Consider the following 26,840-nt stretch of genomic DNA (forward strand, 5'->3'; position numbering starts at 1 on the left):
AGAGTGTGTAAAAGATCAATAGCTGTGACAGCTTTAATTTTAAAAAGTTGACCCCCCATAAAACAGGCTCATAGTCATATATCTCCTATTAAATATGTTTATGCTCAGGAAAGAAGGATTTAACTTTGGTCAAGTCTATTGGGAAGACAGAGACACAGAGCTGGCAAGTACTGTGTAAGAAATGTGCTTGGGAACACTGAGAGCTCAGAGTGGGTCACTGCCCGCTGGCTGAGGGAGTCAGGGAAGGCCTCCAGGAGAAAGTGGGCTGGGGCAAAGGAGAGGGAACAGGGGAAACTGGAGCATATAGGCAAGGAAGGGGGCTGTGGGCCAGATGGCAGATGGCTTTGTGTGCTAGGTTGAAGGGCCTGAACCTCTTCCCCACAGGTGATGGTGAACCATACTGGGCTCTGTTAATAATGATGGTGATGCCGCTGATACTGTAGTGCTTACTACATGGCAGACACTACTCTAAGAGGTAAGAGCTTTACCAATATGCACTCATTTACCCCGACACTCAGAAAAGTGCATGGGTAGATGGTTTAGATCACTTGGATGGCCATGTTGATAATGGTGGCCAGAACAACAGTTGGGACACTTGTTGTGGTTCAGGGGAAAGACAAAGGGAGGGATGGAAAGGATGTGATGGCTTTGAGAAATAATTAGGAATAAAACCATCAAGACATGATTATTTACTGTTTCGGTGGTGGAATTGCTGAGAAAGAGAATGGAAGCCGGGATGAATCTCACTTTTTTGGCTTCGGGGCCCGGATGTATTATTGCACCAACAGGTAAAGGATTGATTACTCTGTTCCATTTCTCAGAGGACTCGCTGAAGTCGCCCAGTGCCTCCTACTCCCTCACGAGTAATTTAGAAGTTAGTTTAATTTCCAAACATTTGGAGATTTCTCAGAAATCTTTCTGTTATTGATTTCTAGTCTAATACTGTAATGATAGGAGAACATCCTTTATGTGCTTTCAATTCTTTTAAATTTGTGCAGGTTTGGGGTTTTTTGGTTCAGATTATCTTGGGAAATGTTTCTTTTGCACCCGAAGAAAATGTGTCTTCTGCTGTTGTTGGCTGGAATTTCTATAAATGTCATCAGGTCAAGTTGTTTGATAGTGCTCTTCAAGTCTTTTATAAATTTGATAATTTTCCTGATAATTTTCCAGCTACTTGAGTTGTGAAGTTGTCTATTTCTCCCTTCAGTTCTATAGATCAGTTGATAGATCCGCACAGTCAGGAGGGTACTATGGCAGAGAGGCTAGAACGTTTGCGTGGAACTGGAAGAAACATTTTATCTCTTTAAATTTACTCTAGAATGCATGGACGAAATGGAAATCACTACGTATCCCAGCAGGCCTAGTGGCACTCAGGACAAATGCAAATAAGGGAATCCAGGCATTCGGCCACGCCCCTTTCCTGAGTTGGCAAGGCAAACTGGTGCTCAAGCCAGCCAATCGGTGAAATGCTCACCTGCGGGGGCGGGGACTCGACGAGAGCCAATAGGACGTGAAGCAGGTGGTTCCATGGGCCAATGGCTTGGAGGACGGGGCGGGCTTTCGATGAAGGGAAGGCAGTGGGAAAGATGGCGGTGGCCTTGGAACCCTCTGGGTGGTGGCAGCGGTGGCGGCGGCGTTTGTCGGCTCGGGATGGGTCCAGGATGTTGCTCCTTCTCCTTTTGTTGGGGTCTGGGCAGGGGCCACGGCAAGTCAGGGCGGGTCAAACGTTCGAGTACTTGAAACGGGAGCACTCGCTATCGAAGCCCTACCAGGGTGAGGCGCCGGGGGCGAGGTGGTCGTGCATGGGGAGAGCTTCGGGACCTGAGCTTGTCCGTAGAGGCGGGGGCGGTGAAGGGCTTCATGGCCCCCAGGATGCTGCCGGCTGTGGGTGGGGGCACCGGGGGCTCTCGCTGTGTTTGGGAGCCACGGGTACGAAGGGCAGGGGCCCGTTTACCCTCCTCCCACCCCGGAGTTAGCCCTGGAAGTTTCCAGCAGGTCGAAGCGGGCTCTCGGATGCCACTAGCGCCGGGCCTGGAGGAAGGGGAGCTTAGAGTTGGACAGGAGGAATGTGGGAAGGGGAGAGAACTGCGACTGATGGGAGTGATTGAGGGCCACTAGCAATGAGCCGGGCTCCGGATGGAGCTGTGGATGTGCTAGAAATAAAGCAGGCGGCAGAGCTAGGGTAGAACTTGGCCGGACTGAGAAGATAAAATTCTGCTGTCAGTTAAGACACCTGTTCTTCTCCAGTCCAGGAGCCCTATTGATGAAAGAGGCTGGTTAGCTTTGCTCTGTGTAGTGTTCGTAGGCCGCTAGGCACAGCTTATCAACCAGAAAATTTACATGGATAGCTACAAAGAAGACCAAATCAGTGTAGATGGCTTAATTAACACAAGTCTGTTTCCCCGCTGGAGGATATGGGGACAGCAAACAAACAAAATCACAAAGTGCAAGAGTATATACAGTGCTGCTAAGGGTGATTATTTACTTAGCAGATGCATCCAGTGCCTTCTCGTTGCTAATACTGTGGGTTATACAGACACAAAGTTCTCACTCTCAAGGGGCTGATAGTCTGAGGTAAGGGGAAAAGTAGCTTCACGCTTGGATTGTTCAAAGAAAGAATGTGATTAAGCCACAGAGCCCCAAAGGGTCAAGCTCTTTTGGTATAACTGGGGAAATTTTTTTATTTCATGGTGCTAAAATTTACTCACATACAAAATGGGGAAGAATGGATCTGAGCTATGGCTACTGTGGCATGGATAAAGTGACAGCTCTGATGTGCTCTGGGGTCTTCACCTGAGAAAGTCTTTGTGAAAGGAAACTGTAAAGATGGTAAGGAGTTGAGATGTAATGAGTGACAGAAGATGGGAGATCGAGTGACATGAAAGGGGAAAAAAAGGTGATGACACCAGCTTTCGGAGGGTCCATGGTGGCTTTCCGAACGGGTTGGTGTTGAAGAGAATGAACTGATCTACTTCCTCTCCGTAGGTGTAGGCACAAGCAGTTCCTCCCTGTGGAATCTGATGGGCAATGCCATGGTGATGACCCAGTATATCCGCCTTACCCCAGATATGCAAAGTAAACAGGGTGCCCTGTGGAACCGGGTGGTAAGAATCTTTCTCCCTCCTGTGTTGCTGACCCAGAAAGTACTAAAAAGTTCACCAGTGGCATACTGACTTAATTTCACTGTCTATCCCAGTATTCTGTCTTCTGTGGATATCAAGGATTTTCATTTCAGAGATTATCATGACCTTCATAATGAAATCAGATATTCAGGGAGGTGCTCTGTTGCCCTAAGTATAGCAAATAATCAATTTTGATTCTATTTTCTGAAAATAGAAAAATAGCAGTCTTTAATTCCTGATTGACCTGATAGTGTTATTTTGGAGGTTAATAAGTTAACTCATGTTTAATTACTTTGCTTTATGAAATAGAAGACTGCTCTTTTAAATTTATCTCAAGCTTCATCCCAGTAACACCCCCCCGCCTTGTTATTTCCCTTTGAGTCGAATTTTTAATTTTATTTTCGTGTAAAAGCCACTTTGAGCCCTTGGTCATTTTATTTGTCCTTCTTCTCTGGGCCTTTTCTAGCTACATTGTCTTCCTTGAGGTATGGCGGCAAGAAGTGAATGCAGTATTCCTGGTGTGGCTGCACTGTGATTTTGTACAAGTGTAAGATGATGCTTTCTTTTCGGTTTCCAGGGCTCTTTCTAAATCTTTTATGACCACTTTTAGGAGTGACCTTGGCATCCTTTAACACTTTCTCATGGGTTCGCAGAAGCTAAGAACTTACTTGTACATGGCTTTTATCATTAGTTGTAGACAAGTGAATCTCAGAAAAGGAAACGATTTATTTCCGCTGTTCATTTTGTGTGGCAGAGAATTCTAAAGGAGCAGCGGGATGAGAAGTTTCTACGTGGAGCTGTTTGCACAAGCTGGCCCCTTATCCCAGATTGCAGTGCTGAACTCGGTCTTGGACAGAATGCAGGGCAGTGTGTTCTGGTAGAAGAGGTGAAGGGCTGGCAGTTGAAAGACTTGGGTTCTCAGTCTAGCTGTATCACAGACCCACTGTGAGCCCTGGCATTTATTTATCCTCTCTCAGTCTGCAGTTTCTCCAGCTGTTAAATGAGCTTCATAATATCTGTTCTACTTGCCCACCAGGGTTATTGTGAGAATAAAATAAGGCAATAGACATGAAAAAGCTTTGGAAAGTTAAAATGGTTACAGAAATGTGCTGTTGTTTGTTACACCTCTGTTACAAGTTTCACTGATACAGGTCTATGGATTATAAATGATTGTGTCCAAGACTTTGCTGCTGTCTTGCTAGCTGTCTCTACGTAACCCTTTTATGTAGCAGTGATTCTAGTGTAGGATCTAGTTATCTTGCCCTTTTTCAGATTCTCTGATACCTGTATTTTTGGTATTTGACTCTCAGAATGAGCTTTGGCATTGTTTCTGAGTTATTTGAGTAGGATGGATTTGTTTGAGCAGTTCTCAAATTTGGCTGTCCACTGGAGTTGGTGGCTGGGTCCCACCCCCAGAGATTCTGAAATGATTGGAATGGGGTGCAGCTTAGACACTGGGATTTTTAAAAGCTCCCTAGGTGAATCTAATATGCAGCAAAGTTTGAGACCCACTGTTAGACATAGCCCTGAGCAAAACTGTATAGCATTGCGCTACACAAGGCCAAGGATAAATGGCAGACACCTCTTGGCTCAGTGTGAACTTCTCTGGCCCTACCCTCTTCCCAGGAGCATCATACCTACCCATTGGCTATGGGGCAGCTTCCTGCCACTGAATTTCACTCTTGCTGTGAAATCTAAATGAAATAGCAGAAAGAGGAGAACCCCGAATGACAACACAGGGATTGGGCTCATCAGAGGAGGGAAAGCTATTGGAGATTTCAGGGTTGTTTGGTGAACTCAGGAGTATCCACACCCCTTTTATTTTTGACTACGTACTCCTAATACTAACACTTTTGGAAGATTTCCCAGAAATTAAAAATGAAAACTGAAAATAATCTAGCAGTATGTTGCTCAAGAGCCAGAACGATCTTTTTTTTTTTTTTGGCCACGCCGCGAGGCTTGTGGGATCTTGGTTCCCTGACCAGGGATTGAACCCGGGCCCTCGGCAGCAAAAGTGCGGAGCCCTAACCACTGGACCGCCAGGGAATTCCCCAGAACAATCTATTTGGAGGGCCTTTGGCTGAACCCCACTGGTCTATCTGCTCTTCCTTCCCTTCTTTCTTCATGGTGAACTTTAACCAGGAGCCTCTGCAAAACAAATACCCACTCTGGTTTGAAAGTGGGTTGAAAGTGGTTGAAAGTTTTCAACTATTTAGAACACTTAACCATCCACTTACCTGCTTCTCCATTTTTACAAGGTTTTGATACACAATTCAAAAGAAGAAAAACAAGAGTCTGTTTGGTAACCACCTCCTTAAATGTTTTTCCACCAGAGGCTGTCCCTGTGCTGGGGGTGGTGGTGTTCTCCTTTGGTGCATTTGTGCTCCTTGGCCGTGGGCTTGAGGTTGGTGGGGGCATAGCTTACCCCTTCTCAAGGGAACTCTGGGGTGCCCCTCAGCTTGGCATAGGGCCAAGTCTAGCCAATTAGAGTTGTTTATAGCATCTGCTAATTATTCCTGGAGACCTTTGCGGAATGACTTAGCTTATCTTTTTCTTTTGTAATGAATGGGGCTTTGACCCTTTTTGAAATCCAAGCTTTTTAGAGTCTTTCTGTCAGAGGGGTGATCTTAAGTTGCAGATGAGTGTTAATTAATCAGCCACCTCTGCTCTGTAGGCTGAGATCCTTTGCTGGGTGGATGTAGAGTCACAGTGCTCTAACACGAAGTTCTCTTGTCTTTTCCAACTTTGGAGTGCTATCCTGTTTCTGTTGGGAGATGGTGAAGATAATGGGGAGGTTTATTCACTTTTCATATTAAATATCATATACAGTTGAATGGCTCAATCTGTTTAATTTTACCACACAAACACTTAGGAAGTCTTAGATCTCGGTTTCACCCCTTAGCCTCACGTCACCTGCGTTTGTGTTTTCCGAGTCTGTAGACTGTGCGTGAGGGCCTGAGGGCTTCGCGTTTCATGTTCCTCATTGATTCTAGGGTCTTATTCACTTTAGCCATGTTTCCTGAGAGACTGGGAGTTGCAGGTGCACTTCAAAATCCACGGACAAGGGAAGAAGAACCTGCACGGGGACGGCTTGGCGGTCTGGTACACGAGGGATCGGATGCAGCCAGGTACTGGGACCCCTGGGTTGCTCTTGTGGGGTGTGTGACAGACCTGCTTTTTTGTGTGCCCTCTTTTTGAGAAGGGCGCGTCTCCACAGTGCCAGCGGTTTTCCCTCTCCCTTGACGTCTGTAGATAAAGACTGGCCTGTCTAGTCTCTAGAATGGGGTCTGAGGCCTAAAAGCAGCTGAACTTGACTCATCCTGGGGTGATTTCTTGCTAATTGGTAACTTCCGCTTTCCCTTTGAAACCTCCCGGCCCGTTGGCCGGGGGAAAGCACTGCCTGTCCCGAACTCTGACATTGGGCACGCTGGTTTCTTCTGGGCATGCATAGTGACCGATCTCAGAACTCCTGAGTCAGCAGAAAGGGGAAGAGTTATCTATTTTTCCTTGTTGTGCGGGAGCCACTGCTCCAAGTTATGGCAAAACTCAGCCTGATTTGACCTGATCTCTTCTGCAACAAGAAGCGGAAACTTGGGAATTCAGTTCTCTCAGGGGTGTAGTCGTCACCAAGTGTTTGTGAAGCAGAATTCTTTAGGGGCGCCTTAGCAACCAGTTTGGATCAGGGAGCAACTGGGGTGCTAAACAGGGTGGCGCTGGCCTTCTCTCTTTCCCTGCCTTTAATGACAAACAACTGCAGGTGCTTACTGGGTGCTTGTTACAGGCCGTGCCCTTCACTGGGTGCTTTTACAGCTGTTTCCTCATCTTAAGGAGAGGCTGGGGAGTCTTTTGAATTTCACTTTTTCCTCTATCATAGTGATGTATTATTCCTTTATCAACTCTTGGCTTTATTTCACTGTTCATCATCTGTTCTCTCTCTCTAGGGCCTGTGTTTGGAAACATGGACAAATTTGTGGGGCTGGGAGTATTTGTAGACACGTATCCCAATGAGGAGAAGCAGCAAGAGGTAATGGCAAGTGTCAGAGCTTAGGTCAGCTGCCCTGACGTCACAGCCCTTTGCCTTAGGAATGTTGTTCAAGAGGAAACAGAGGGGAAAGAAAGTGAGGGGTTCGATTCTGTTTTCTTCACCTGCTGAACTTCAAGAGTTAATGTCTATGTCAGGGTTTTTTCTAGATAGAGCTGTTTATGGTGCACAGTCTTGGGAATGGCTCTCGCGAATGGGGGCTTTTTCTTTAGTGTTAACAGTGTGCTGTCTTGTGCACGTTGGGAGCCCCTAGGCTTGAGCATGCGTGGCTGGTTGGTGCTGTGGCTCCTAGGCCAGCACAGAGCAAGCTGAATTTAGGTACCTCCACTCCCCTGACGTCCTGTATCACTGCTGAGCTTTCTTCTGCAGCTGCTCCCCCTTGCCAGCATCCTTTTCTTCTTCCTCTTCTCAGAGGACTGCACAGCAAGTCTCCTCTCCTCTAGGAAAGGCTGTAAAAAGAAATTGATGAAATCTCAGCATTTTGTTGAAACCCAGTATCTGGCTGTTGGCAGAAGCTTCTTTTTGTTAGCTGACCCTGAGTGTTCTTAAGTACTGTCTTATACTAGCAACAGGTCTGTGCTCGCTCTGTGCCTAATGGCCCTGAGAGCAGATGGTGGGAAGATGATTAGGACACGTTGTTGCTGGGTATCCTGTTGCTAAATAATACTTAGCAAGAAAGGCAGGATTAGGAATGGAGGCAGAACTTACTTTACTTTTTTCCCCAAAAGTTCCTTATGAAAAATTTCAAACTTGTAAAAAAATTGGATGAACAGATCATTGTATATACAACACCCAGATTCAACAGTTTTTCACATTCCCCACAGAGTTCTGCTTAGAGGAAGTGGAAAGTGAGACCTGAGTTAGGAGAGGAACCTTTGTTGTGGGTCACTTATAGACTTGCTTCTCCACGTTGCTTCTGGGCTCTTCTTCTGTCCATCAGACCTCAAGCACTTTCAAGGTGCCAGGCCCTGGGAATTAGCGAGACCAGCACAGTCCTTGCACTTAGGAGCAGGGGTGCTGATGTAGTAGTGAGGGTGCTGATGGGGGTGCTCCGGGGGGGCTATAGGAAGACCCAGCAGGAGCATCTAACCTGGGGTGGGACGGTGGTGGTGGGGACAGTGGTTGGGAAAGACTTCTTCCAGGAAGTGACATTGACGTTGAAATCTGCAGAATTAGGAACCAGTGCAGAGGGAAAAGCCATGTGTTAAGGTGATAAAGTTAGAGAAGGGAAAGTGGATGTGAGGGGAAAAAGGGGGGTCAGAGAGAGATGAGGGTAGAAAGAAAAACAGGGCCCTCGGTCTCGCCATGTTCCAGGGCTGCCATTCACATTGCATTCTTTGCTGCTAACACTTCCCTCTTGAGCAAGTTAACTGGCCCGTGAGATTGAGCAGCATCTCCTTGGGTGGTTGGTGGCTTGTCTCTTTAGACCGGCAGCAGAGCAACCTGAATGTAGGTGACTCGTCCTCACCGTGCACATTGTGGGGCGGGTTCTGAAGGGTGGTGTGTCTGTTGGGGAGTCTGGGTTTCTAAGTATTTTAAGGGGGTAAGTGCATTAAAGGATTTTAGTGAGGGGAATGTCATGAGAAGGTTTGCAGTCCCGCTGAGGAAATAGTGGTGGTAGTTAGAAATACATCTGAATAAGAGGTGTGGGCTTCAGGGCTTGACTAGAGTTTTAAACGTGGCTCCCTGTTTCTCCCAGAAATAAATCGTTCAAACTCTTTTAGCTTCCATTTCTCCATCAGATAGGAGTAATTCTGGTTGAGAGGGCAGATCTGATGGGCCTCATTTTGTAAGGAGAGTAGATGTTAATCAAAAAAATTAGTTTCAGATGGTAAAAATCGGGACTTCTTTTCTGCCTTACTCCCAGCTGCACTTGGAATTACCTGGAGAGCATTTAAAACTATCGATGTCCAGGCCCCGAGCTCAGAGAGCCTGATGCTGTTTGTCTTAGGTGCAGTCTGGGCAACGTTACTTTTTCAAAGCTCTCCAGGTGACAGTCCCATACATAACCAGGATGAAGAACCCCTGGATCAACGTCAGGTCATTGTTTCCTTATTATTTATTAAACAAATTTATTTATTAAAACCAAATTAAAAAAAATCGAATAAAAGCAGTTTCTGTTTTTTAGTGGCTGTTATGTGCCAGGTACTTTACAGTTATTATTTTGATCCTCATCAAATCTCCTTATAGTCAGTATTATTTTTCCCATTTTACCAATGCATAAACAGAAGACTGGAGAAGTGTCTTGTCTAAGGTGACAGCCAATATAAGGTGGAGCCAGATTTTGAACACTGGTCCACCTGATTCCACAGGCTGCACTTTTAATTATGGTGCTCTGCCACCTCCCATCCGTTTTTTCCTTATGCCAGGATGATTTCCTTGAGGACGGAGGTATTCATTCTCGGAGTGATCTCCTCTGCAATTTCAGTTCTCAGAGCTTATGCTCAGTGCAGAGAGTGGAGAAAGTGTACTCCTCTCTACATCCCAACGACCTGGTACTGTCTCAGAGGGTGAAGTCAAATGTGTTTTGTTAGCGGCATGGTTTTCTTTGACATCATACTTGAAGGTGCCAGGCATTGTTTTAAGTGCTTTTACATGTCTTACCTATTTATCCTAACAACCCCTTGGGGTAGATATTATTATTATCCCTACATTATGGGTAAGAAACTGAAGTACAGAAAGGTTAAAAAAAAACTCGTCAGTGACACCCAGGTAGTGGGTTTGACTCCAGAGACTGCAATCTCTTTATTTTGCTTTATTATTTTGAGCTCATAAGGAGAGGGTGACAAATATAGTACCTTTTGAAAATTTGGAAACGTTGTGTGTTGAAGGTGTGCTGGACGAGGAGGAGAAGGAGCAGGCAGGACGGGCTGTGGAGCAATTCAGCAGCTCACTCAAGGCAGTGGTAAAATTGTCTCTCTGGTTTCTTGTTTCCTTGTCACCAGAGTGCCCTTGACCTCGTTGCTCAGTTCACCGTCTACCACATTTATTTATGAGGAAATATTGGGAAAATACTAGCAACATTAATGCATCTGAGAAGAGGGTGAGGGAGTTTAGGATTTAAGTTGTGTTTAGGCTTGGCTCCCTGAAATCAGGACACGTTGTTCAAAATCACATAACCTCTGTTCCCCCATGAGCAATATAAGAATTGTTGTTTAGGTAAGTCAAGAGCTTTAGTATTTGAAGAACAGGGTACCACCTGTGCCACAGTGAGATTGTCAGGCCATAAATGGCTGTTAAAATGATAGTTGAAGAAATAGAAAATCTGGATAGATTGAATTGGTAATTAAAAAGTGACTCACAAAGGAAAGCTCAGGCCCAGATGGCCTCACTGGTAAATTCTACCAAACATAAGGTAGAATTAATACCAGTTCTCAAACCCATGTGAAAAATCAAAGGAGCAGATGCTAACCAATTCATTCTTTGAGGGCAGTATTATCCTGATACCAAAGCTGGATAAAGACATCACAAGAAATGGAAAGTACACACTAATATCTCTTGTGAGTATAGATGTAAAAGTCATCAACAAAATACTAGTAAACCAAATCTAGCAACATATAAAAAGGAGTATACACCATGTATAAATACACTGTATTTATGCTAGGAATTCACAATTGGTTTAATATCTGAGCATTAATATGATAGACCATATTAATAGAATAAAGGACAAAAACCATATAATCATATAAATAGATGTAGAAAGAGTATTTGACAAAATTAAATACCTTTTTATGATAATAAAAATACTCAACAAATTAGTAATAGAAGGGAACTTCCTTAACCTGAGAAAGGGCATCTATGAAAACCCTACAGCTAACATCATACTTAATTGTGAAAGACTGAATCCTTTTCCCCTAAGATCAGGAATAAGGCAAGACTATCTGCTCTTGCCTCTTCTATTCAACATTGTACTGGAGGTTCTAGTCAGGGCAGCTAGTCCAGATTGGGAAGGAAGAAGTAACGATTTCTCTTTGTAGATGATGTGATCTTATCTATAGAAAATCCTAATGAATTCACAAAAAGCTATTAGAACTAATGAATTCAGCAAGGTTATGGGATATAAGATCAACATACAAAAATCTATTGTGTGTTATATGCTTTCATTGAACAATCAGAAAATGAAAGTAAGAAAACAATTCCATTAACTATCGTCAAAAAGAATAAAATACTTAGAAATAAATTTAACCAAAAAACTTATACTCTGAAAACTATAGAGTATTGTTGAAAGAAACTGAAAAAGAGCTAAGTCAGTGGAAAGACATCCCATGTCATGCATTGGAAAATTTTGTATCATTAAGATGGTGATACTCTCCACATTGATCTACAGATTTGAGGGAATCCCTATCTTTCAAAAGCCTAGCTGGCTTCTTTGCAGAAATTGACAAGCTGATTCTACAATCAGTATTGAAATTCAAGAGAACCAGAATAGCCTCCTCTTGATTAAAGAGGAGCAAAGTTGGAGGACTCACACATCCTGTATTTAAAACTTACTATAAAGCTACAGTAATAAAGACAGTGTGGTACTGGCGTAAGGATAGACATATAGGTCAATGGAATAGAATTGAAAATCCACACATAAATCCTCACAATTATGAACAAGTGATTTTTGATAAAGGTGCCAAGTCCATTCAATAAGGAAAGAATCATCTTTTCACCAGATGGTGCTGAGACAACTGGATATCCATAGGCAGCATAATGAAGTGTTTCCCTACCTCACACCATACACAAATGTTAACCCAAAGTGGATCAAAAACTAAACGTGAATCACCAAAATTAAGAAGTTTTATACTTTGAAGGACACTATCAAGAAAGTGAAAAGACAACCCATGGAATAGGAGAAAATAAATGTGAATTGTATATCCGATAAGGGACTTGTAATAGTTCCTTATATATTCTAGGTACAACTCAGTAATTAAAAAGACGGCCCAAATGAAAAATGGCCAAAGGATTTGAATAGATACTTCCCAAAGAAGAGATATAAATGGCCAATAAACACATGAAAAGATGCTCAACGTCATTAGCTATTAGGGGCATACAAATCAAAACCACAGTGAGAAAAAAAAGACCACAATGAGATGCCACTTTATATCCACTTGTCTGTCTAAAATAAAAAAAACAGATGATAACAAGTTTGGTAAAGATGTGGAGTAATTGGAACCTTCATACACTGCTGGTGGGGATGGAAAATGGTACAGTTGTTTTGGAAAACTATTCCATAGTTTTTCAAATGGTTAAATGTAGAGTTTATATGATCCAGCAGTTCCACTCCTAGGTATATACACCCAAGAGAAATAAAAACATGTCTACACAAAAAGTTACATGAATGTTCATAGCAGCATTATTCATAATAGCCAAAAATGGATCCAACTCAAATGTCCATCAGCTGATGAATGGATAAACAAAATATATCTATACAATGGGATATCATTCAACATTAAAAGGAAATGAAGCATTGATACGTGCTTCAATGTGGATGACCTTTGGAAAGATGCTAAGCAAAAGAAGCAAGTCACAAAAGACCACATATTGTATAATCCCATATATAAAAAACGTTCAGAATAGGCAAATCTATAGAGACAAAGTAGATGAGTGGTTGCCAGGTGCTGAGGGTTGGGGTCTGGGGTGGGGAGAGTGCACAGGGTTTCTTTTGGGGGTGATGAAAGTGTTCTACAATTCATTGCGGTTATCATAATCTTACCTGTGAACATACTAAAACCCATTGGATTATAGATTTTTTTTAAATTAATTAATGAATTTATTTTTGGCTGTGTTGGGTCTTCGTTTCTGTGCGAGGGCTTTCTCTAGTTGCGGCAAGCGGGGGCCACTCTTCATCGCGGTGCGCGGGGCTCTCACTATCGTGGCCTCTCTTGTTGCGGATCACAGGCTCCAGACGCGCAGGCTCAGTAGTTGTGGCTCACGGGCCTAGTTGCTCCGCGGCATGTGGGATCCTCCCAGACCAGGGCTCGAACCCATGTCCCCTGCATTGGCAGGCAGACTGTCAACCACTGTGCCACCAGGGAAGCCCCCGAATTATAGATTTTAAATAGGTGAATTGTGTGGTATGTGAGTTACATCTTGGCATTGCTAACTTTTTACAATGTTGATTAAAACACAACCTGATCATCTTTTCTTGGCACCAGGAAGTCATCAGCTGATGGGCATCCGTTTCTCAGGAGAACCCAGATGTTGGTGAAAAGTTGCAGAGAACTCAGTAGCAGTCTTGGAGTAGGAATGTCTTCTCTCAGTTGAAATCAGAGTATGGTGGCAAGAGACCTTCCTGGAATGAGAGCCCAGAAGTGCAGCCCTTTGCAGCCTTGGCCCTCATTCTTCCCAGTGAGACCTTCGGGCCTCACCCCTGGAGGCAGAAACAGCTGGTTGGAAAGGGGTGCGAGCAGCTCACTGCTCTTCTCAGATCAGGCCAGCTTGGAAGTCTAGTTTGAGGTGCTTCCCGTATTTTTTTAATGTGATGATTGTTTTTCCTCTTTTGAAACTGGAAGAAAATTAACAATAATACACCACTCCAATTGAAAAGCACATTCCCTCAAATCTTTATGTTGATGAAGACACTAATCCCTTTTGGTGTCTTTATTGTTGGTGGACAGAATTTTTACAGTATTAAAGGAACTCCATAACTTCTTAAATTCTCTTGTTGTTATACTACTTGGATGTGACTTAGGTTTTTTTTTTTTTTTTCTCAGTCCTTGGTGAGGCAGTGTTTTCTAAGAGACACTCCTTTGGAAACTAGGTCCAGCAAGCTCTCAGATGTGATTAGGCAGTGAGGCTGAGCTTCATTGATGAGAACTAGTTTTCAGGGGAAGTAGAAATGTATGGCTTTCTGGTAGATTTGAATACAATAGGATTTTACATACAATGTCAGGAGATTCATGGGTTCCCCACAGTAGAACTATAGACAAGATCTCCTATTCCATAGAGTTAACAAGAAGTATTCATATACTACCATAATGGTGGTTAGCAGTGAGATTAAGGTGTTGCGTCTTAGGCTGTGTTCTATATCTTGGCCCTTGTAATCTGGGTAGGTGGGCTATGAACTTCAGTGTTTGGGGCATACCTCGAGTTTAAGGTTTCCTGATTTTACAGTACTCTATTGAAGTCCCCACATTACATGGTTTGGGTTTGTTCTAGTTGGGGATCACAACTAAGATAAATGGAATTAAAATCATTCTGTGAGTTTAAGAGTTCATGATAATTAATGTTCAAGTATGTGAAGCTCTTCCAGGCAGTCAGCTGGCCTGGAGGCTGCACTATTCCGTATCCTCCAGTTGAGGAGCTTTGAGACTTGGAGACAGAGTCACAGCTAGTCTAGTTTAGTAGAAGTTTGGGGGCTTATGGAGCAGGGGCCTTCTCATGCTGCTTAATCTCACTGATGTTACCCATTCTAAGTAGGATGGGTATTGCTCAGTTAACCAGCCACCTCTTTCCAGATTCCTGCACAAAGGGTTAGTTGGATGAAGATTACTGTAGGACCAGCGACTTAGAAAGTTTTGAAAGTCTGAAAAGTGTCTGTCTGGGAAGTGGCAGTGAGTGTGTTCTGTTGGTGAGCCAAGGGGAAGGTCACGTGGAGGTGTGAAGGGAGATGCTGTAGAAGGGGAATTTGTTAATTCTTATTTTTATGTAAAAAAAAATTGAAAGTGTGACTCTAAATACTAGATTCAGATTAATCATTAAAAATTTTTAAATTTTGATATAATTTCAGACTTACAGATAACTTACAGTAATGCAACAAAGAATTACAGAATGCTCTTCACCCAGATTTCCCAGAATGTTAATGTTTTATTACATTGGCTTTGTCCTTTTCTTTTACGTATATATGTGTATGTTTGTCTGTGCCTGTGCTCATGCGTGTGTGTGTGTGTGTGTGTGTGTGTGTCTGTCTGTCTGACCTCATGCATATGTGTATATTTTTTTCTGAACTAAAGAGTAAATTGCCTTCATCATGTTTACTTAATCCTAAATTCTTCACTTGTTTTCCCAAAACACAGTGATAAAAATCAGGAACTTAACATTGATAACGATATTCTTATCTAATCTATTGACCTTATTCGATTGCACCAGTTGTCCCCACTGTGTCTTTTATAGCAAAAGAAAACCCCAGATCCTGTGTTGCATTCACTTGTCATATCTCTCCTTTCCTTTAATTTGGAGCCATTTTCCAGTATTTCTTTGTGTTTCAGGGTATATTAGAGACTTTGGTTTTTTGTTTGTTGGTTTGCTGGTTTTGGTTGTAGCTAAGTATATACCAACCATTGTTCCATACTGATTGATCTTGAGAGCAGTGTGGCATAGTGATTGAGCCAGGGCTCTGAGGCCAGACTACCTGGTTTCAAACCCTGGTTTCACTACTTAATACCTGCGTTATCTTAAACAAGTTTTCTTAACTGTGAAATGCAGATACCAGTACTACCTCTTAGGGTTGTGGGAATTAAATGAACGCATATGTGTACATTACTGAGTACAGTGGCTGGCACAGAGTAAGCTCTCAAAAAACGCTAGCTATTCATATTCACACCACTAAGTGACATTCCCAGGGACGTTTTATCGACATCTTGGCAGTAGCTGGTGTGGCTCTGTGCTCTCCGTCTCTCCTCCCACCCTCCTTTTTTTCACATCTAGGTTCCAGGGAGCAAACTTGGCCAGCTTCCTCAACTGCACTGGGGTTTAGGTTGGTAAACCTGCTTTAAGAGAGTGGCTCCTAGATGCTGGTTCATAGACTCGTATTGGTTGGTTACAGAGTTTCACTGGTTTAAGAATAGGAACAGTGAAGTGACTTTTCATAAATGCGAAATGTTTTATTAATTAGTTATTTATTATAAAATTATATAGTTCTTTCTTTTTTTGGTTTAAAATGTTCTTTTTAAAAATGATGTTTATTATAGATGGTTGTCCTGTCATTCATTATTATATTTTAATATATTTAGTAGGCAAAAAAAAAAAAAGCAAGAAAAGGCAAACCTATTAATCCCAAAAATATGTTTAGAGATTTTAGTGGTCCATGACAGCCAGTGGTCTGGGAATTACTGCTCTGAAAGACATATGTTTGGCTTTGTGTCTATATATGAACACCTGTGAACAATATATCTAAAAATTCATTAATTTGGTCATTGGTTGAATGAACATTTATTGACTCCCTTCTGAATACCAGACACTGTACTAAATGCTTTACATATTTCATTTCATCTTCATAATTAACCCTGTGAGCTGTGTATTATTCTCCTTGCTTACAGTGAGGAAATAGAATCTCAGAGAGATTACAGAGGTGTTAGTGGTGTAACTGCATTTAGAACCCAGGTCTCCCTGATTACAGAGCGCTGTGTGTGCTCTTTTTTACACCTAGTGGTTCGCAGCCAGTGTGCTTTGCACCTGTGGAATCTTAGCATAGGATCCACACAACCACAAGTTCATGAGTCTCTTTTCAATCAAGTTATGCTGAAGGTGCAATACCGTGTGGAGGGCCTTGTAGTACAAAAAGTTGAAGACATCTCCCCACCTTTCCGACATCAACCATTTGGACAATAGGTGGGAGTTCCTAATTTTTGATGACTCTTAAATTAGGAATGAAACTACCACCTTTGCCGGAGTCAGGGTGATTCTTCTGCCTTTGGTTCTGGCTGTATATAGGCTGCTTTCCAAGGAAAGAAAATTAGCTGCTGTGTCAAATGAGTGGGTACCCAAGGAACCCTTCAAGAACTCCTGACTGGGCATAGAAGTTAAGATGACATTTAAAGACATCATTAATGTGAGGTGTAAAGTGGAAGGCCAAGTCAGGAGTTGCTGAAGTAGATAGATTCCAACTCCAAAGCTGTGGGACTCTGTCTAGGGCAGTATTTCTTAACTTTGGCTGCACATCCCAGTCGTCTGTGGTGCCTCTTAAAAAATACATAGTCCCGTGCCCCATTCTAGACCTACTGAGTGAGGCTCTTTGACTGCGGGACCCACGTGTACGTGCAGTTGAAAAGCTCCCCCAGGTCATCCTGAGGCCCAGCTTGCCTCTGGCTGATACTGGATGATCGGCTGCTTCACCAGCCTGGGGAAGAGTAAGGCCCCCTTAGGTTAAGGATCGCTGTCCTAGGCACTCCCTTGAAAGTTACAACTTCAACGTCTGATCACAGGTGCTGGGGTTGATAAATGAAGCAAGCCTTGGGATCATCAGAGCTCACGAGGGCATTTTCAATCTCTTCTTTCCCTAATTGTTCACTGAAGTTACGGGCTTTCTTGTCAGAAGCCCATCTCTGTAAACTGCTGATAACATACTCACGATTCCCTTGTCCTGAATGATAGTTGTAGAAGAGTAGTTTTCCAGCAGTTTAATCATCCTCTGATTCATTTCATACCTTTCTGTAGTCCTGTACATATGCCACCAGTGGCACAAGAGAAGAGCAGCTGCTCTGAGGCTCACCCAAGACCCTTGCTGTGGCCTGTAAGGGGCTGGTATGAGCTGGCTGCCTCCTCAGCTCACACCAGCCCCTTCTTCACTGGCTGCGTTGAAGACACCCCTGTCATCTTCCAGTCCTTGAATATGCTAACCTCATGCTTCTTGTGCCCTCAGAGTTTTTGGTGGAGTCCCTCTAACTACTTGGGTCTCAGCTCAAATGTTGTCTCCTCAGAGAGATGTTTCCTCATCAGTCTCTATTGTGTTACCTATTTTATTTTTATCATAGCATTTATCAGTCTCAGATGATTTTATTTACTTACTTATTGTTTGTCCCCTCCACTTTAATGTCAGCTCCATGAGAGCAGAGAGCAGTCTGCCTATCTTGTTTGCCATTGAGCTCCCAGCATCTGGGACTGTGCCTGGCTCGTAATAGGTGCTCACTAAGTATTAGCGGGCAGGAACGCTTTGGGTTCTACACCTTTGCCCACACTTCCTGTAGGGCAGGGCCGAGCTGAGCTTGTACAGGTATCTCTTGTTGCTAGTAGCTTAGAACTGTAGCAGTTTTCTGGAGCGAAGCTAAACATGCTTGAACCTTGTGATTTTTCTAAGTCTCTCCTGCTGCAACGTTCCCACAGAGCTTTTTCTTGCCCACATGTTGTCGGTTAGAATAACTGGAAATATATGTCCATAAGGCTCAATTACAGAGTAAATGATCCCTTTGGATTAGAGTTAATTTGATAGCCTCTCAAGTGGTGGGATTTTTGTCTTCTGGGCAAGAGCTATATCCTGAGATCCTGGGCACTAAAGGACATCTTGAATTTGGAAGAATTTAGCCCTATTTATCACTCCTGTCTCTCCCCTTGCTAAAGAAATACTGTAGTCTGGGTACAGACCAACTCATGGCCTGACTTTTGGACTGTCAGAGACATAAGTGAGGCCTGCTTGGAGAGTGTGATACTGTGTGTTTTATAAAGTTTCAGAGAGTTTCAGGACCCCATGTGGGTTAGAGGGGTCTTCCTAGTGGACCCCTTTGAGAATCTCATGATAGCAGCAGACCCTCTCCTTAGAAAGTGTACAAACACCTGTGCATATAGTTTTGCCTGTAATTTTGAGGGGTATGAGGACTTGCGAAATGCCTTCCACAGACCCTAAAATTCTGTTTGGGGATTTAGATTGGTTTGCTTATCCACCACAGCTGGGTCATAGCTCTTCCATGGCTGTTTCTTTCTGACTTGGTCTCCTGTCTTCTGTGCCCTCTCTTGTTTTATAATAACCTGCTGGACCCCCTCAGGCCCAGAAGAGGCGATATTCTCCCGGAGTCCAGGTACTCAGTTCTTGACCCACCAAGGCCATCCCGTACTCCCTATGTGTCCATCCAACATTTGCTACTGTTTAGAATCCGTGTGGCTGTTGTCTCAGGAGTCACCAGTCTCTGATTTCGACTGCATCTTCACCTTGCATGTTGATTGTTTAGGACAATGAGGGATTCACCAAAGAAGTGGCATGTCTCATGTTTCCTGTCCTTTCATCCTCTCTGCACTGCCTTAGCACTGGGCTTGTTCTGGAATGGTTAGCTCAGCATTTCTAGGAAAGAATTTGCTCCACGAGCCTATTGGAGAGAGAGGGCCTCTGAAGTAGGTGGGAAAATGGGTGGCATATGGGGAAACTTCCAGTGGGAGAACCTTGCCCTGAGTATTAGTGGGAGAAGTTATGTGTGGTGAAGCTTAAATGGGCTGGATGGTCTTTTGACTAAGAATAGTCATCTGTGGCTGGAGAACACCACCTTGCAGCCTGGTTCTGGCACTGCCCTTTCTGAGTCCTAATCCATTTAGCATCATATGCTTATAGAATTTTAGGATTTGAAAGGTGCTATCCTGAATGGAAAGATTTCCCTGATTGAACAGGTATTTTCGGAATACCTCTGTGTGCAAAATACTTGCCCTGGGGGGGAAGGGATGGAGCTAAGGTGGACACATGCAGAGAGGCATAATAAATGATTTTTCTCTTCAAGAAGTTGACATGGCAATTACACACACACACACACACACACACACACACACGAAGAAAAACAACAGTCTTGGGTAGACTGTAACTGCCAAATGGCGATCTTTGGGAGGACTCCAGTCACACTCCAGAGTGTCAGAGGGGCCATTTCAGACCCACCCAGATGGGTGCAAGGAGGATTCCTGAAGGCAGGTAGAGAGGTCAGTCACTTCTGGGCCATGTCCCTCGAGTGACCATCTCAGTGTGGGTTCTCGGGGGCTGCTAGTGATGAGACAGAGTGGTTGTCTGTTCTGCTGTGAGGAGCTCAGCTTTATGTGCAGAATTCCTGATGCTGTTTGCACAGGTGTTCCTAAGAGTACTTCCTCACCGTTCTCTGCTTTTCCTTCCCTGCTTTCCCAGCGGGTTTTCCCCTACATCTCAGCCATGGTGAACAATGGCTCCCTCAGCTATGATCACGAGCGGGACGGGCGGCCTACAGAGCTGGGGGGCTGTACGGCCATTGTCCGCAATCTCCATTATGACACCTTCCTTGTGATTCGCTATGTCAAGAGGCATTTGACGGTGAGTCCCTGTTCTGGACCTGTTGGCGATATGGGCTGTCTCGCTCCCGCTTCCGTGGCCTGGCCCTGATTTATCTCTTCTTTTTATTCTAGATAATGATGGACATCGATGGCAAGCATGAGTGGAGGGACTGCATAGAGGTGCCCGGTGTCCGCCTGCCCCGGGGCTACTACTTCGGCACCTCCTCCATCACTGGGGATCTCTCGGGTACTCACACGTGTGCTCCTTACTTGCCCTGACTGAGGTCACATCTCGATAGGCAGCCTGGGTGAGGCTTCTCAGAGGGGAGAGCCAGCCAGGCAGAGCTCTGGCAAACAAGTGCCCTGCGAGCGCTTATCTTCCTGCATTCTCGTGTCCAGATCCCTTAAAAGCCCAGGCCGGGGGTTATCTAGCATGGTTGTCTTCGGGAGATGTTTGGTGCTAATGGAAGGCAGTGTTTGCCTCTACATCAAGCCAGCTCTTCCAGCCTGTGTTTTGAGTTCTGTGCTTTCCTATTTCTTGTGCCTCTTTTTATAGTCAGGTTCCTGTCCTTTCACCTAATGTGCTTAGTTCCCTTTCTCTTAACAAAGCTTTTCCTTGACTCTGCCCTCCCTCTTCGGACCCCCAGACTCTCCTTTGTGCTCAGACTTTTGGATGTGTTGTGTGTGCAGATGCTTGTGTTTCCAAGACATCCACCTCTGTAAATTTACCACCATGGTAAATGCTGCACTCAGGCCTGTGTCTCTGCCGTGCTCTTAGCACAAGTATTTTTGTAAAAGCTCCTTCTGCTTCTTTGCTGTTCTGTGTGCTTGCTGTTTGTCCTCTCTTCAGCTTGTTTGACCAATTACTCTGAAACCCCTGCCTTCCTTGACTTATGTGGCGTTAGCAGTACCGGGCTCTTCTACTGTTCTCTCTCCTCTGGATTTTCTTCCTACTTGTTTCCGATGAGAAGCTTCTTTTATGTGCTATTCTCTCCCTTGGCTTTAGCATCAATCATAACGTCTTTTCAGAAGAGGTAAAGAATTAAACTTTTGGTTCTTTTGATATAATGTATTATGAATGAAGCTAGGAAGAAGTAGAACTTTCTTCTGGCAAGAAAGAAAGGCAAGTACCCATCTGAAATGGGCAGCATCCACTCAGTTTCAGCCATTGTTGCCGATAGAAAATGTGGGCTCAATGAGGCCATGTCTTCTAGTTTTTCAAGAGACGCTGGAAATCTGGATTTTTTTAATGAAATCTGATTTTGTAAATCCTGACAACTAATTTTTTTTAAAAAAATCAACCTTATTGAGATATGCTTTCCACATAACAGAAGTATATAGTGTGAAGAATTTTGACAAATATTTACATATATGTAACCACCATCCCAGTCAAGATACAGAATGTTTCCATCAGGGAAAAGTTCTCTCGTGCCCCTTTGCAGCATTCCTCCCTTACCTTGCCTCCAGGCAATGATTGATCTGCTTCCTGTCACTTATAAGAGATTAGTTTTGGCAGCTAGTTCTAAATACTGTGCAAGTAGGCCAGAGCTGTGGGACATCTTACCTTGGCACAGGTAAGGGGAGGCACAGGCTGGAGATCTTTGCTATGGAATCTTGTTATGCGACTCAAGTTGAAAGAGGTATCCCTGTCCACAAGTTTCCTTTGAGCTTGCAGGCTTCTGGGACCTGCTCAGTTAACCTCCTGTTGTACTTGTCAGTGGGAAGTTGTTCCCAACTGTTGGAAATGGCCAAAGAGAATAATTTTTTGTTTATCCTAAGGAGTCCTTTGTTCTAAGTTCTTGGTGATGATGCCTAGGTTAGTACGTCCATGTTCTCCACCTGTAGGATACCCCTAAATACAAATGTCATCTTTCTATTAAGGCCTTTCTTGTTAACATCTTAACTTGTTTTGCTGTGGATTATTGGAAATGCTGAGAAAGGACACATCACAGCGTCCCAGCCTTCGATGCCCCTCCATTGTGAGGAGGATCACTGTGGCTCTTTATCCTGTCCCATGGTTTAATCTCAGTCCTGGCAGAGAAAACGTTTTTTTCTAATTGAAGGTAAATCCAGTTTTTTTACCTGGGGGTCTGCTAAAGATTCTAAGAGTCCAAGCAGCTGTAAATGCCATCCTGATAATAGAGATGGCAAGAAATCCAGTCTGCAATTACCAACCTAGTAGCAGTGAGCACCCCTAGCACTCATGTTTGTGGTCTCTTAATACGAATACCAATGCCAAGAGGAACAAGAGCTTCTTGGGGATTTGGCTAATGCCAGGTCTAAGGTAGGAAATACAGGCTGAAAACTTCCTAGAAAAGCAAGGAAGATGCCAAAAACTTATGGGTTCGTGTAAAAGGACTTGGGAGCCAACTTCAGTAGGCTCCCACTGGATAACATTGGGTTGGGTTGAGCATCAGTAAGAGATACAACTTCATTGTATTGAGACACGTCAAGTATGTTTGACTGTCTGAATTTATAATGTTACTTTAAAAAAGGAGAGAAAAAATTGAGTCCCTAACTTCTTCATCCTTCTCTGGTAATTAATAGTGAGATTCAGGGTCACAGTTACTGCAAGGAATTAGGCACAGTCCAGAAGGGAAGTGTGTTCCAGGCCAATAGCTGTGCCCTGCTCATGGCCCATGAAACAGCTGCTGGGAGGCCCTCTCCTGTCTTGCTTGTGTGTGTTGTCCGTGTTAAAGGGAAGCTGTGGGGCTGCTGTGTCTCCTTTCACTAGAAGGTTTTACGTGTGATGGGGGGTTAGTTCTTGTATCATCTCTAAATTTTATTTTATTTTTATTTATTTATTTTTATAACATTGACTTTCCTTTTATATATATATATATATTTATTTATTTATGGCTGTGTCGGGTCTTAGTTGTGGCTCGCGGGATCTTCATTGCGGCACGCGGGATCTTTCGTTGTGGTGCGCGGGCTTCTCTCTCTCTAGTTGTGGCGTGCGGGTTTTCTCTCTAGTTGTGCACGGGCTCCAGGATGTGTGAGCCCTGCAGTTGTGGCCCCGCAGCTCCAGAGCACGTGGGCTCTGTAGTTTGCAGCACGCCGGCTCTCTACTTGAGGCGTGTGGGCTTAGTTGCCCCGAGGCACGTGGGATCGTAGTTCCCCGACCAGGGATCGAACTCGCATCCCCTGCATTGGAAGGCGGATTCTTTACCACTGGACCACCAGGGAAGTCCCTCTCTAAATTTTAAAATTATATAGGTAATGCATGCTTGTTGATAAAAACTATAAATACAGGATAATGTAGAATATTCCCTGTTCTTTGTCCTTATTTTTAGATGAGAAACAGAAGTTTCAGTTATTTTTTTTTCAGGTCACTGTTTGTTAGCTGTGGATTAGAAGCTTGAACCAAGACACTCTTTTCAGGGTGGCTTGAGTAATCCTTGTTCTCTTTTTCTTTAGACAACCATGACGTCATTTCCCTGAAGTTGTTTGAGCTGACGGTGGAGAGAACCCCAGAAGAGGAGAAGCTGCATCGAGATGTGTTCCTGCCCTCGGTGGACAACATGAAACTGCCCGAGAGTGAGCACGGGGGATCCTGGGGAAAGGCCCCATGGCCCGTGAGGAGGTTGAGGGCTGTGGGGGTCTGGGGTGACATGCAGTACAGCTGGCGGGGCTGCCTCTTTTCGGGGTTCTTCTCCGAAGCACTTGGAGCACTTGCCCCTGCTTTCTCACTTGTCTCCGTGTTACAGATGAGCAGACTGTGGGCTGTTTAGGTTTTAAATTGCAGCATCCGGAAAGGGAGAGTCTGAGCTCTAGCTCCCAGAAATGGGGACTTGATAGCTTGTTGGTTGGTCCTTCCCACTGGGCGGGCTCCCTCATTCTGACTTGCTTCTCTCTTGCTTCCTTAGTGACAGCCCCGCTGCCGCCCCTGAGTGGCCTGGCCCTCTTTCTCATCGTCTTTTTCTCTTTGGTGTTTTCCGTATTTGCCATTGTCATTGGGCTCATACTCTACAACAAATGGCAGGATCAGAGCCGAAAGCGCTTCTACTGAGCCCTCCTGCGACCACGACCTCTGTGACTGTCACCCAGGAGTATGGGAGGAGCAGGCACCAGCCTGAGCACATAGCCAGGCGGGTCTTCTCTCGTCTCCAGCAGCTGGTCAGGGACTCGGTTCTGTCACTGGAGCTTTGAGTGCAGGGACGCTGCGTTCCCATGGCCACCCATGAGGATGTCTAACTCTGGATCAGGAAGCCCACCCCCCCGGGCAACGCTGCTGTGATGTGCCTTTCCCCACAGTCCTGCCACTTGGGAGCAAAGAGGGATGGAGAGAACATAGGCTGTCATGATGCCAAAACCACTGGAAAGAGTTTCATAGCCCAGGCTGCCTTGTTGTTGGGCTCAGAGGACCCTCGTACTTCATTCTTAAATCTGCAAAGACTAGAAAACTGATAACTCCTCATACCTTCCAGCCATCCATCCGCTGGTTTTTGCTTTTTGTCTAAGCCTCTCTCCACCTGAGGAGCTTTCCTTGGAAATCTGGATGGAAACTTCTTCCCTGCCTCGCCTTCCTCTCCCTCCATTCATTGTCCTCTGCAGATGCAACCTGAGCTGGAAAAGACACCTGGCTGCCTCTCTATTGGGGCCTGGGGCTGCAGAACAAACTTGAGTTTCACTGACCCTCATTAGGTGGCCGTAGGGAGGGGGCATTCTGCTGGGGCTCACTGCTCTAGCCTTTGTTCCTGCGGGTGGATCTTGGTTCTGTTGGTGTGTTCATGACCCTCGCAATTAGGTCCCTTTAGGCCCTCAGCCAGGTTTGGCTGAAAGCTGGTGTGCAGGTCAAGAGAAGCTTGGGAGACGTCACGGATGCAGTGGGACTAACTGTGAAACTGACTGCTCCACGTTTTGACACCGAAAGCAACATCTGTCACATGATCTGACCACGTGGAGATGTTTCTGGACTCTGGAGCCCGCTTAGCTGCATGTTTTGTGTTCATCATAATTTTTGGAATCCTACTTAGAGTGTTCAAAATGTAAGGAAACTTTCTTCTTATAGCCTGAGCTTGGATACTCCCCAAAGAGGAAACCTGGCTTCTCCTTCTTAACGGACAAGGAATGGTTGTTGTAAATCTGAAAGCAGTAGACCCCCGTCATCTGTGCCTGGAAGAGTTCACTGCCATTTGAGCAGCCGAGCCTGAGTGTCCTCCTCTGTGGGTCAGCCCTGATTCCACTGCCTTACCTGATGCGGGGTCACGTGCTGCTCACCTGTCTGCCCTGTGATTCCATTGCTAACAGGCCGGAGGCTCCCTGGAGGGCTTGGACTCTGAGCTCTCCTAGCCCTGTGCTCTGTAGCCTGAGGGAAAGTCTCAACATGGCTGATGGAAACCAAACATGAATTCCTGAGTGGCCTTCCTTTTACGGGTGGGTTTGGCTGAGCCTTAAGCCATCCACCCTTGCCCCGCCTTCTGGGTTGGGAAAGCCCGCTGCTCAGCCCTGAAGGAAAGGAGGGTTACCTTGTCTGGCTGTGGGTTTCTGTTGTCTTCAGCTTTCTTGTATCCTTCCCACAGGCGGTAGTGCTCTCTCGTGCAGGTGGGATGACAGTGGGACCCTCCTGACCTCCCCCCACGGCAGAGCGGTTCCAGAGTGCCAGAGGGTCAGCTGGGGCCCCGGGCTTGGCTTTCAGACCAGGTGGAACTGAGAAAGCAAGTGGCTGTTCTGTGTTTTTGAGTTCCGGGGGAGATTGGCTAGACCCCTGTAGTGGGAGGACGCCGGTGGGCTCGTGAGCTGGCCCGGGCAGGGGTGCAGGAGGGGCAGCTCAGCGTGGAGATCGTCACACTTGTGGCTTTTGTGTGATTCTAGCTCATGAGGTCCTTGAGGCTCTGTGAAGAGGGCGGAGAAGACGTGAAATGCAGTCCCCCCGACCCGGGCCGGCCTCAGAGCAGTGTGTGGTGCAAGGAAACAATCTGACTAGCGTGGTAGGTTCTGCCCTGGCTCTTCCCTTTTGTTCGAGAAACACATGCTTCCCATCGTGAGTGGGGCCGAAGGTCGATCTGGGCGCTGGAGTCCCAGCCGTGTCCCAGAGGAGGGGGCCACCTGGTCACGTGAGGGGTGAGAGTGGCGGCCTCGGCCGGCTGCTTACCCCGCATGAGCCACCTTTCCTCACAGATGCCCTTCCTTGCCTTCTGTTTTCCTGTGACGTCAGGGCCTCTTAGAGTGGAAGAGTCCCTGGAGACTCCAGGAGGTGCGTAAGGGTGACATCATTCCCCATCCTTGTGAGTCTTGTCTGAGAGCCTGGCGTTTTCAGCCTTTCGTGGTGTTGTCAACCCCCTCAAATTACATACAGGGTGGCTCCGTTACAAAAGTTGTTTATTTCAGTGGAAAATTACAACTCTGCCCTTCTTGTTGGAAGTGGCCTGAACAGAATGGTCAGAATATCCCTAGCCCCCGGAAACAAGGAACTGGTAGGAAGCCCAAGGGTAGTGCTGTGGATGGGCAGGAGAAAAGCCTGGCAGACACGGGGCAATTAGTCTGGTGGGGCTGGAAGTTCTGGGAAAATAGCTCGCAGGTGATTTATGTGTCCCTGGAGGAGTTTCAGCTTATGGCCTGTTGTAGATTTCAGGTTCTGATGGGGAGTGGTGAGGTTGGAAGAGTTGGCGTTGCTGGTGTTTAGTGAATTGATGATATTGGTGTATATTTGAATGGGAGCATTCAGCCGAAGTTCAGGCTTGACCCAGCTCATGGCCAAATAGTTCTAGAGAGAATAGGCAACAGTTAGCCTGAAGTAGCAACCTGAGGGCTCTCTCTTG

General features: G+C 45.1%; 2 protein-coding genes across 4 annotated transcripts in view; one reads left to right on the top strand and one right to left on the bottom strand.

Annotated features, from left to right (window-relative positions):
• Positions 1 to 1,563: 1,563 nt before the first annotated feature.
• Positions 1,564 to 25,424, top strand: LMAN2L (lectin, mannose binding 2 like). 3 transcript variants are annotated; one of them, XM_036873193.1, is made up of 9 exons: positions 1,581 to 1,773; positions 2,986 to 3,104; positions 6,133 to 6,250; positions 7,064 to 7,146; positions 18,846 to 18,878; positions 19,958 to 20,119; positions 20,212 to 20,326; positions 23,497 to 23,616; positions 23,946 to 25,424. In XM_036873193.1, exons 1-9 carry the CDS (start codon positions 1,587 to 1,589, stop codon positions 24,086 to 24,088), a joined length of 1,080 nt encoding a protein of 359 aa, XP_036729088.1. In that variant the 5' UTR covers positions 1,581 to 1,586; the 3' UTR covers positions 24,089 to 25,424. The 3 variants fall into 3 exon arrangements, with proteins under 3 accessions (XP_036729089.1, XP_036729088.1, XP_036729090.1); XM_036873195.1 differs by lacking the exon at positions 1,581 to 1,773 and adding an exon at positions 1,809 to 2,896; XM_036873194.1 differs by lacking the exon at positions 18,846 to 18,878 and having other exon boundaries at positions 1,564 to 1,773.
• The window catches only part of FER1L5 (fer-1 like family member 5), a 57,939-nt gene continuing 55,879 nt past the window's right edge, over positions 24,781 to 26,840 (bottom strand). The window contains exon 53 of the mRNA XM_036873192.1: positions 24,781 to 26,785. Within this exon, the coding sequence (XP_036729087.1) occupies positions 26,558 to 26,785 (228 nt within the window). The 3' untranslated portion in view covers positions 24,781 to 26,557. The remainder of the gene's footprint in view (positions 26,786 to 26,840) is intronic.

The sequence above is a fragment of the Balaenoptera musculus genome, chromosome 13, assembly GCF_009873245.2.
Source record: "Balaenoptera musculus isolate JJ_BM4_2016_0621 chromosome 13, mBalMus1.pri.v3, whole genome shotgun sequence".
NCBI lineage: Eukaryota > Metazoa > Chordata > Mammalia > Artiodactyla > Balaenopteridae > Balaenoptera > Balaenoptera musculus.